Below are 11,760 nucleotides of genomic sequence, written 5' to 3'. Positions count from 1 at the left end.
ATGATCTCACGGTTGTGAGATTGAGCCCTAGGTTGAGCTGTGAGCTGAGCGTAGAGGCTGCTTAAGATTCTCTGTCTCACAACAAACAGGGTTGATGGGGGGTGGGAGGGAGGGGAGGGTGGGTGATGGGTATTGAGGAGGGCACCATTTGGGATGAGCACTGGGTGTTGTATGGAAACCAATTTGACAATAAATTTCATATTAAAAAAATAAATAAATAAAAATAAAGAAGAGTAAACTTAAAAAAAAAAGATTCTCTCTCTTATGCTCTCCCTCTCTCTCTCTGATCCTCTCCCTGGCTCTCTCAAATTAAAAAAAATTTTTTTTTTTGAAGAAAAACAAAAGGCATCCTTTCTGCCAATGGAGCGGCTTTGAGAACACTGTACCCTGGATGGGGACTCCCTCTAGCCAACCAGATGGGTCTCTTCAGCCCTGGATACTAGTGGGGGTTGAGCCACAACCAGGATGCTACTTGTATTTACTTAATAAATGTATGCTGTATTGGACTGAGATAGCAAAACAGCACCTTATTAACTAAGAATGGCTGAGAAGCCAGCAGAGCAAATCTATTTCCAAGCCTTCTTGAACCTCATGTTCTCCCTCCACCTCATATCTTCGTGTTGACTTTACTACCACATAAAGCACAGAGTCATCTCCTTCAGCTCCTGTGCTCTCGTCCTGGTTGTTTGCTTCTAGGGAAGGGAGTGGGGGGATGACAGAAGGGAGAAAGACGTAAGTCTAACAAGCCAGTCAAAAGCTCTCTCCATTCTCATTTACCTCCAGTTGCTCTGCCTGTTAAGAATACCAGCTGAGGAGTAGCTAGATAAGGAAAATGCAGAGGCTGTGAATGGCTTACAAGAGACCCCAACAGGGGAAAGAAGACCCTCCCACACCCTCCCCCTGCTCTGCCTTCATTAGCTCAGCTGGACAGAGAACACTTCCTATTGGAATTTATCTGTGATCAGGAACGAGATGCAATTTTTGCCCAGGAGATGGAAAAAACTTCAATGACACCCTGAAATGGTAAGACTTTGACATTTTATTAAGAAACATCTTTACTTTAAATGATAGTACAAAAATTGTATATATAATATAGATCTGTATAGGTACATATACACACAAAGGCTCACCCACACACATATACACACAATCCTCATCAAAATCAAACCTTATTAAAATCCTAAATAAAGAGAAGTATATTTAAGCTTTCCTAAAACATACTGTACATAAAGCTGTCAGAAAACCTGAAAAACTGAGGACATTTTCAGAAGAATCTAGGCACCCCACCCACCCTCTTTCTCTTCTCCACTAACATAAATGACCTTGGCAGAAGGACAGTACACAGGACAAAGCCAGAGAAGGGAGCTGCTATCCGTCCTTTACTGCTGATAGACCAAGATGCCTGAAAGCAACTGGGAAGGGAAGCACGAGGTATAGGCTGTGACCTAGATTAACTGTCAAAAACAAACCATTTCAGAATGAACAGAAAATATGTAATAGGGAAGGAGGGGAGTGGAAAGAGGAAGGACAAGGCCCAGAGATTAGAAACGACCTATTAATTATTAATGCCTGGGAAAGACTCAATGAGATAAGACCAATGGGGTCACAGAAGCAGAAGAAGTTAGAGGGGAAGGGGGAGGAGAGAGAGATAGGAAATCACAACTTCCTGCCACTAACAAGCCAAACTGCTACTGTAGAGTCTAGGAATGTCACCCCACCCACTAATCCTAAAGAAGCTCCAAGAAGAAAAAAAAAAGTACCAGAGGCTCAAAACTACTTAATTCAAACTCACATCCTTCTTGCTCCTGGTCTCTTGTTAAACATATTGGCATGGGAAAGAGAGTACTAAGTCAGAAAATAGCCATCACATAAAATGGAGATCGATAAGAGCCCAGAATAGCATATAGGTAGTCTTGACATATATTCCATTCTGAAGCTCCTTTTCTGGCCATACAGAGAGGTCTGCACAAGCAGTAGAGAACAGGAGACCATTCCCCAGTAAATCTGGATAAAAACTGATTCCTATTCAACTTCTGGGAAGAGGTCAGTATCTGCCTGAAGTCCTCTAGCTCTGGAAGTCTATAATGATGTTTGTGAGGAGACAGCCACACACGTTTTCTCAATATGATGCTTTCTCAAAAGGATGAGATCTCTAAACTGGGAAAGCAGGTATCCTGCGCCATGGCCCTTATCCAGGGTTCTCCCTTGTACAGAGGTGTCAGGGGTTTTACAGGTGCCAGTCAGCACGCCTACCTGCTGCCATAGGAGTGGATACAGGGGCTTGCTCTGCGGAAGGGCGGCTCCCTCTTTACCCTGGACACCACTCTGAGCTGTTTGGCTTACATGGTGTCATCACACCACACGCTAAACAAATCTCTGTAAAGCCAGAGATTGGTTTTCCCTGGGGCATGACTCCTCAGGTTTCTCATTATGCCTGTTACAGAGTCTCAGAGAAGGGCCAAAAGAAGGCTTTTTCTTCTTCAGCCCCTTTAGTGAAGCCACAGAAACCCTCTCTAATGTGTTTAATGAAATGAAAATATTTCCAGGTTATACCAGGTACTTTAGAGTTGAACTTCAAATAAACAAAGAGAAAAGTGGGAAAATCTGTATGTATTTATAAATGTACACAGTGATACGCACCCAACAAAGAAGTATTAAAAATGCCCTGGTCACAGAACCCTCTGGTAAATTCATTTCTCTTACATCAATATAAAGAAGTCATTTTGTATGCCATAGATTTCTAACACTACTGAACAGACACAAAAATGTTAATAATTCAATGGTAAGGCTGAAGACAGGGGGGAAAGGCAAAGCCAAAAATAACTACACAGAGCTCTGACAGAGAAAAAGAACATCTTTTAAGGCTCTGGGTTCAAAACACAGATATCCTAAAGTCAAGTTCTCCCATACTTCCATTAAGAGACCTCAACTCTGGCATTACAATTAAGAGATCCCACAGAGGTAGTGATAGGAAGGGAACGTTCATTTATATATTTATAAGTAATTTCCCTGAAGCCAGGAACAAGAACAGAAATATTAACATTTCTTTCTTTTTCTCTTGGGGGAAGGCTTATGACCAAAATCAAATGTAGAGCCTAAAATTCATATATTAATACTGATATTGTTAAAGCAGCTTTATTTTAAGGTAGGCAATCATCCTAAGTTCCAGGTTTCTCGGCTTAAGCACCAACTCTGAACCACCTGTCTGTTATTTGATTCTCTGTAATCCAATCTTGCCAATAAACCAGGTGAATCCACCAACCCAGAAGAATCTAGCAACATTTTCCCAACATCCATTGCTGATCCAGAAGGATATGCTAAATCATAAAATGGTACTGCCATTAATGCATTTAATATTTAACTTCTAACTACTTCAAGTGATCCTGACCTACCATTCTCTTCAAGGCAATACAAAGTGGAGACAAAATCCTTTTCTTTTCCTAGGGATGCTAAATGGTGTATTTCAAGTAAATAACAACAAATACCTTTTTGCTACCCACCCCTTTCCAGACATTTCTCTTTTCTCTTTCCCTATCCCAACTCCCTATCTCAGAGACCCCATCATCAAAAATGACTTGGACTGTAGTAAAGATTTTTCTAGGTGAGAATGACAGCCTCCTGCAGAAAGAGAATAGTAAGAATTTCTAAACAGTTCCCCAAAGCAGTAAGGAGCTATGCTCAGCAGGGAGTGTTGGATGGCAACTCCCGTCCCCAATCAGAAGCTACCCCAAAGAGTGAGGGGGCTGGGCCTGGATATCGTCTGCAAAGTTAACCTCCACCCCCTTAACAGGAAAGGAAAAAAAAAAAAAAAAAAGAATTAAAGTCAATATATACACAAAGAACATTAGGAAATCATACCTAAAATGACCCTCTATCTCTATCTCTGTTGTTAAGCTAAGGCTCTGAAAAGGCACACAATAGCAGCTTATTGTTAACACCTGGTTCACAAAGGGACTCAGAAAAAAGAAAAACATCACACACACACACACAAAAAAAGGATGATTTGGCAGCAGAAGGCACAATTGTCCCCTCACCCTTACCTACGCTCCGCCACTGCGTTTCATCAGCCACCCTCCCCCACCCCCCCAAACCCAGAGTAATCTCTCAAGTCCCCGGAGAAAACCTAGTTTTATGGTGGCCAGTAGCCAAGACTCATTTCAAAACTGGTATTTTTGCCTATAAGCCTCTACTAGCCAATTCTGTTTGCTAAATCTGGTTTGGGGAGTTATGTTTTCAGTCTATTTTGAGCCCCAAGTGATTCTGCACCTCTGGAAAACTGCAGCAAATTACTTCACTAATCAAGGTAAATAGAGCCATGTTAACTGTCAAGTTTTATTCCAGATTAAAAATGTATGTTTTCCCCATGATCGCTAATTAAGAAAACTGTATTCTAAACAGTCATTCAAATGTTTACTTGGCACATCTCCCCCTGGTTTCTTCTTCTAATTTACAATAAAGCAAGCAAGCAGGTCGAGAATGAGGGCCCAATTTCAAAAGCAGTAACTTCTGTAATGTAACCTCTCCACAACCTCTCTCTCTCCAGCCATCCCCCCTTTCTTTTGAAAAAACTCCAAACTGGCACACGAAGAAAACCCAGCAATGAAACACTTTCCAGTAGTGTCTAGGCAGAGGGAGCAGGCATAGCGGTAGAGAAGGGAGTCAGGCAGACAAAGTTATCAGGCTAAAAGTTCTGGCTCCTTACTTTATGACACTGCTGATTTTTACTCCCTTTGCCATCACACACTGAGCACCTATAAGGCACGAAAGCTGTGCGCAGGGCCCGACCTTAAGGAAACAGAACAAGTTACTCATCCGAAGTGAAACATAAAATTCCAACAACACCCTCAGCACTCACCTGTCCCCTGACTTCTTTTGCAATTAAGAGGATACCACGTAAACTCCACAGAAAGGCACACTTAGAAAACGCCACACAATTTTATAAAATTAAAAAGTTGATATTAAACCTTGGTATTATATAAATAAGTGTTTGGAAGCAAGTTGTTCTAGCAACAGACTACCCTCCTGATGGTGATTTTATAAAATCCAGCCAGAGCAAAGTTTGGATCTCGAGACCAGATTGTTTCATAACCCCACAAGCTCTTTCTGGCCACCTTCCAGCGTTGTGGAAGCACAGCCTGGAGGATTTTGGATTGACATACACTTCTCCCACGTAAACAAGTTCTCTTTCCTTTCCAGTTTTTAAATATTCCACTTCAGTTTCTTAAACTGGCATCTGAATTATGGACACATAATGGATGCAGAGTTAGTGAGGCAATTACCAATTTCTTTTCAGTGAAGTGAGCTCAGGACAGAAGGGAATGCCTGCTCCTTTGGAAGTGGAATAGATCTCTTTCTCTTCCCAAAAGCTTGCTTCTAACCCCCCTCCCAGTTAGTTTCCTTCTCTACCAGGTACACATCGATCTAAGGCATATTATAAGGTCACCTGATGGTACGATTATTAAAGGCCCTGTGTGTGTTCATACTAGGAATGTATCTTAAAATCTTCTGACAGAAAGTCAGTTGTTTAAAAAACAATCAACCCACAATATCCAGCACTCTTTTACCTCTAAGCTTAAAGCAGTGATGATGGGAGCTGGAAATTTGGTCCTTATTCTTTAGGTCCCCCAGAAGAAGTATTCCCCTGATTTGGCTTTGCATTTTCCAGTTGCATAGCAAGCCTTCCTGAGTCCAAGCACTGTGCCCTGCTATAGTTTTCTTCTTTAGGACATCCTTTCTTCTTTAGGACATGATTACACAATGTGAGTCCTCTGTATTTTCTTTTAAAAAGAGGAAAAAGACGGACACAGTCCAAGTTGTGGCCCTCGCATGTTAAGATGAAACAGTTTCTATGGAAACTCCCGCATGCGGCCCTGTCGTCCCTGCGGCACCCGAGGTCACTCCCGCATCTCTCTCTTTCAACTCTCCCTCCGTAACCACCACGGCATCTACCTCCGCCACCTCTTCGACCATGGTGAAATCAACTCCGTTGGGCTGCTGTCGGGCCATGGCCTCTAGCTTGAGGCGGTACTGTTCTGCCTCCTGCTCTTTCTTTAGGAGCTGGTGTCGGTACTCCTGAGCTCTTCGATTGGCCTCCTGGAGCTGCTGCTGTAGGAGCTCTCTTTCGGTGCCCTCCTGTAAAAGGAAACCGCATCACCGCCAGGTAAGAATTCCTGATCCCTGGTCATCCAGAGAGTAGATAAAAATATAAACAAGGGGGGCACCGGGGTGGCTCAGTCAGTTAAGCGTCCGACTTCGGCTCAGGTCATGATCTCACAGTTTGTGAGTTCCAGCTCCACGTCGGGCTCTGTCCTGACAGCTCAGAGCCTGGAGTCTTATTTGGATTCTGTGTCTCCCTCTCTCTCTGCCCCTCCCCCAGTCATGCTCTGTCTCTCTCAATAATAAATAAACATTAAAAAAAATTTTTTTTAAAATATATAAAGAAGGGTCCAGGCCTTCTTCCAAGTTTGCCTTTTGAGTATTTCCTGTCTCTTCTCTCTACCACTCCTAAACACGTTACCTTGCTTTCCTCCCCACTGTTTGTCATCTCTTCTATCCTTGGTTTCTTAGTCAGGGGCAACTTCTCTGCTTCTTCTTCCTCTTCTTCTTCAATTACAGTCTCTTCTGCAACCTGACCAGCAGGTACAGTTAGAACTACAAGCCAAAGGACACCAATTGGAGATAATGAATACATAGTAAAACAAAGAGGTTTTGCCTACTTTCAAGTTTGTTTTTTTAAATTTTTTAAATTTCTTTTGAGAGAGAGAGAGAGAGAGAGAGCACAAGCAGGGGAAGGGCAGAGAGAGAGAGGGAGAAAGAATCCCAAGCAGGCTCCACACTGACAGGCGCCTCACTGACTCCTACTGCTTGCTTTAAATTAGAAAATAAACTGCAAATGGGGCGCCTGGGTGGCGCAGTCGGTTAAGCGTCCGACTTCAGCCAGGTCGCGATCTCGCGATCCGTGAGTTCGAGCCCCGCGTCGGGCTCTGGGCTGATGGCTCAGAGCCTGGAGCCTGTTTCCGATTCTGTGTCTCCCTCTCTCTCTGCCCCTCCCCCGTTCATGCTCTGTCTCTCTCTGTCCCAAAAATAAATAAAACGTTGAAAAAAAATTAAAAAAAAAAAAAGAAAATAAACTGCAAGATGTTATCTGAAATCTTATTGTTCATATCTCTTCGGATTTTAGAATCAACAGGTAAAGCACAGCCTTACAGAGAGAAACAGAAAGGATTAGAGAGGCAAATCTGGAAGCCATGCAGTCAACAACTAGGTCTGAGGCTCTTATATAAAGATGTCTCACTCTAGGTTAGGAGCTATGGCTGAGAAGCTTACAATTCTTTGCTTTTATTTTGTTTTTTTAAATGTTTATTTATTTCTGAGAGAGTGCGTGGGAGGGGCAGAGAGAGAGGGAGACACAGAATCTGAAGCAGGCTTCCGGCTCTGAGCTCTCAGCACAGAGCCCGATGCGGGGCTTGAACTCACAAATGGTGAGATCATGACCTGAGCCAAGGTCAGATACTTAACCGACTGAGCCCCCAGGCACCCCGCCTTACAATTCTTTAGGAGTGATTTGTCTAAAGAAGGCCTGATCTCTTTACATAAGATTTTTGAGAAACTTCACATGAAAGCAGCTGGCCAGTCCCTGTATCTAATTTGCTTAGATATTTATAGATAAGTGAGTGAAGGGTCAAAACACACATCCTGCACTACACATCTATCAGTATGGCTAGAATTTTAATAATACCAGATACTGACGAGGATGTAGAAAAACTGGATTATTCATAAATTGCTGGTGGGAATGTAACACTGTACAGTCACTCTAAGAAACAGTTTGGCAGTTTCTTACAAAACTAAACATGCACTTACCATGCAACCCAGCAACTGCACTTTTGGGCATTTATCCCAGAGAACTGAAAATTTATGTTCCCATAAATCCTGTACAGTATTGGTCATAACAGCTTTATTCATAGATAGTCCAAAACTAGCAACACACTTAAATGTCCTTCAATGAGTGGTTAAACTCCATACCATGGATACTACTTAGCAATAAAAAGGAATGAACTACTGATACAAACAGCAACTTGGATAGCTCTTTTTTTTTTTTTTTTTAATTTTTTTTTTCAACGTTTATTTATTTTTTGGGACAGAGAGAGACAGAGCATGAACGGGGGAGGGGCAGAGAGAGAGGGAGACACAGAATCAGAAACAGGCTCCAGGCTCTGAGCCATCAGCCCAGAGCCTGACACGGGGCTCGAACTCACGGACCGCGAGATCGTGACCTGGCTGAAGTCGGACGCTTAACCGACTGCGCCACCCAGGCGCCCCCAACTTGGATAGCTCTTAAGGGAATTATGCTGAGAGAAAAAAAACCCAATCTCAAAACGTTATATATTACATGATTCCATTTATATAATATACTTTTTTAAATTAATTAATTAATTTAGAGAGAGACAGAGCAAGTGGGAGAGGGGCAGAGAGAGGGAGAGAGAATGCCAAGCAGACTCCGCACTCTCAGTGTAATGTGGGGCTTGGACTCATGAACTGCGAGACCAAGAGTTGGACGCTTAACTGACTGAGCCACCCAGGCGCCCCTATAATGTTCTTGGAATGACAAAAGTATAGAGGTAGAAACAAATGAGTTAGTGGTTGCCAGGGGTTAGGAATGGGGTGGGAAGGGAGAGGGCTGTGGACATAAAAGTAGCACAAGGGATCCTTGTGATTGAACTGTTCTCTGTCCTGACTGTGGTGGTCCTAGAACAAATCTACACATGTATTATCCTGCATAGAGCTAAGTATATACACAAATTAATGCATATAAAATTGGAAAAATCTCAATAAGGTTGGTAAACTGTATCAATGTCAATTTTCTATGTTAAAGCACTACTGCAAAATGTTACCAATGGGGGAAACTGGGTGATAGGTACACTCGATTTCTCTGTTTATTTCTTAAACTTGTACATAAATCTACAATGATCACAAAATACAAAAGCTTAAAATTCTATTTAGGTTTTAGGGTACCTTATGATTTTTGTTTAAAACAGAAGATTTATCTAGTTATTTGGTTTGGTTGATTTAAAAATTAGCTTGTGAGGTGCTTGCATGGCTCAGTTGTGAAGCAACTGACTTCAGCTCAGCTTATGATTTCACAGTTTAGGAGTTCAAGTCCCACACTGGGTGAGCTCGAGCCACACTTCAGGTAAAACACGAGCCCTGTTTTGGTTGAGCCCTGCTTCTCTCTCTCTCTCTCTCTCTCTCTCTCTCTCTCTTTCTCTCTCATCCTCTTTCCCTCTCTGCCTCTCGTGAGATTCTCTCTCTCTCTGCCCGCACTCTCTCACTTGTGCTCCCCCATCTCTCTCAAAGAAGTAAAATAAAATAAAATAAAAATTAGCTTGTATTCTGTGGGTACTCATCAATTGATGGCAATAGAAAACAGCTTAGATATCAGCTAAGTGGAAAAGGAACTTTAGTCTGGGTTTTAAAACTTTCTGCAGATAATTCACAAAATCTCAGCTGTCCTTCTGTCCTTCTGTGTGCCTGGTTAATACATTTGTAAAAAGCAGTGTAGTTCATCCAGGCAAAACCTCAATTTTTTTCTCTTTGAAACAACTCCATTCTCATTTATTTAACTCCATTATAAGCAGAGTCTCTCACCTATCCAATGAAGCCCCCAAAGCATTAAGTGATAATTATGTTCACAAAAACATCAACAATATATTTCCAAATAAAACCATTAAGAATTTATGATACCAAAACTTGGATTATAAAGGTTTAATTCCTACTCTTTCTTCCTATACTGCAAAGATCCACCAATTTAAAGTTTGAAAATTATAAAATCCCCATCATTATTAGGCCAAGTGAAAATTTTGGTGACTCAGATTCAATAAACCAACGCTCCTCTTTTCAAACTCCAATTTAAAAAAAAATTTTTTTTAAATGTTTATTTATTTTTGAGAGAGAGATAGAGTGTGAGCGGGGGAAGGGCAGAGAGAGAGGGAGACATAGAATCTGAAGCCGGCTCCAGGCTCTGAGCTATTAGCACAGAGCCTGTATGGGGCTCAAACTCACAAACCGTGAAATCATGACCTGAGCTGAAGTAGGATGCTTAAGCAACTGAGCCACCCAGGAACCCCCATTTTTCTTTTTTTTAAAGTAGGCTTCACTCCCAGCACAGAGCCCACTATGGGGCTTGAACTCACGACCCTGCGATCAAGAGTCTGACGCTCAACTGACTGAGCCCCTAAACTCCAATATTTTTAAAGAATGAAGTTGTATGATTAGTTTCTTTCTTTTCAAAAAATAATTTACAGATGTATTTCTTGAATAAGTAATACATTCACATGGTTCAAAAACTAAAACTATAAGAGTATATATAGCGAAAAGCCTCCCATCCATCCCCACATACTGTCTCAGCAGGCAATCAACGTTTTCAATGTTATTCTTGAATGTTCTTCCAGAGATGGTCTAAGTCTACAAATACATTAGCAAAAATACATATATCTCCCTCTTTTTAAAAAATACAAATGCAGCATATTCTATACTGTCCTGCACCTTGCTCTTGTAACTTCATAATATAGTTTAGAGATAAGATCATGCTAGTATATAAGGCATTTCCTCATTGTTTTTAAATAGCTGCATAGTATTTCAAAGTGTGGGTGTAACAATTTCTTTATCCAGTTCCCTATTGATGTATACTTAGGTTGTTTTAATTTTTCATTTTCATTAAAAAAATTTTTTTGGGGGGCGCCTGGGTGGCTCAATCGGTTAAGTGTCCGACTTCACTCAGGTCATGATCTCACGGTCCGTGGGTTCGAGCCCTGCGTCGGGCTCTGGGCTGACGGCTCGGAGCCTGGAGCCTGTTTCGGATTCTGTGTCTCTCTCTTTCTCTGACCCTCCTCTATTCATGCTCTCTCTCTCTGTCTCAAAAATAAATAAATGTCAAAAAAATAAAAAAAAAAGAATTTTTTTTATTTAGGGGCATCTGGATAGCTCAGTTGGTTAAGCCTCCAACTCTTGATTTTGGCTCAGGTCATCATATCGTGGGTTGTGATCAAGCCCCAAGTTGGGCTCTGTGCTGACAAAGTGGAGCCTGCTTGGGATTCTCTCTCTCCCTCTCTCTGCCCCTTCCCCACTTGTGCTCTCTCTCAAAATAAATAAATGAACATTAAAAATAAATAAATAAATAAATAAATAAATAAATAAATAAATAAATAAATTTATTTTTATTTAGGGGCACCTGGGTGGGTCAGTTGATTAAGCATCCAACTCTTTTTTTTATGTAAATAATTATTTATTTTGAGAGAGAGAGCATATGGGGGAAGGGCAGAGAGAGGGGGAGAGAGAATCCCAAGTAGGCTCCACACTGTGCACAGAGCCTGACTTGGGTTCGATCTGATAAACTGTGAGATCATGACCCAAGCCGAAACCAGGAGTGGACGTGACTGAGCTACCCATTTGCCCCAAGCATCTGACTCTTGATCTCAGCTCAAGTCTTGATCTCAGGATTGTGAGCTCAAGCCCCGTGTTGGGCTTTGTGCTAGGTGTGAAGCCTAATTTAAAAAGAAAAAAAAAAAAGAAAAAATGTTTTATTTGAGTATAGTTGACACATAATGTTACATCAGTTTCAGGTGTACAACACAGTGATTCAACTTTTCTATGCATTACGTTATGCTCACCACAAATATAGCTACCATAAAATTAGGTTCTTTTTAATCTTTGATGATTACAAATAATGCTGTAATAATAACTTAGTATATATTTCACTTCTGT

General features: G+C 41.5%; 1 protein-coding gene across 6 annotated transcripts in view; it reads right to left on the bottom strand.

The window, feature by feature from the left end:
- Positions 1-1,019: 1,019 nt before the first annotated feature.
- Positions 1,020-11,760, bottom strand: part of GABPB2 (GA binding protein transcription factor subunit beta 2) — a 37,084-nt gene continuing 26,343 nt past the window's right edge. For all 6 annotated transcript variants that reach the window (XM_025934896.2, XM_025934894.2, XM_086718166.1 and 3 more), the window contains 2 exons: positions 6,518-6,651; positions 1,020-6,132 (listed from right to left, as the gene is read on the bottom strand). In XM_025934896.2, the coding sequence (XP_025790681.1) occupies positions 5,830-6,132; positions 6,518-6,651 (437 nt within the window). In that variant the 3' untranslated portion in view covers positions 1,020-5,829. The remainder of the gene's footprint in view (positions 6,133-6,517; positions 6,652-11,760) is intronic.

Source organism: Puma concolor, chromosome C1 (genome assembly GCF_028749965.1).
Source record: "Puma concolor isolate L17-30 chromosome C1, mPumCon1.1.hap2, whole genome shotgun sequence".
Taxonomy (NCBI): Eukaryota; Metazoa; Chordata; class Mammalia; order Carnivora; family Felidae; genus Puma; species Puma concolor.
Note: the sequence above shows the minus strand (reverse complement) of the source record. Positions and strands in the feature narration are given on the sequence as shown.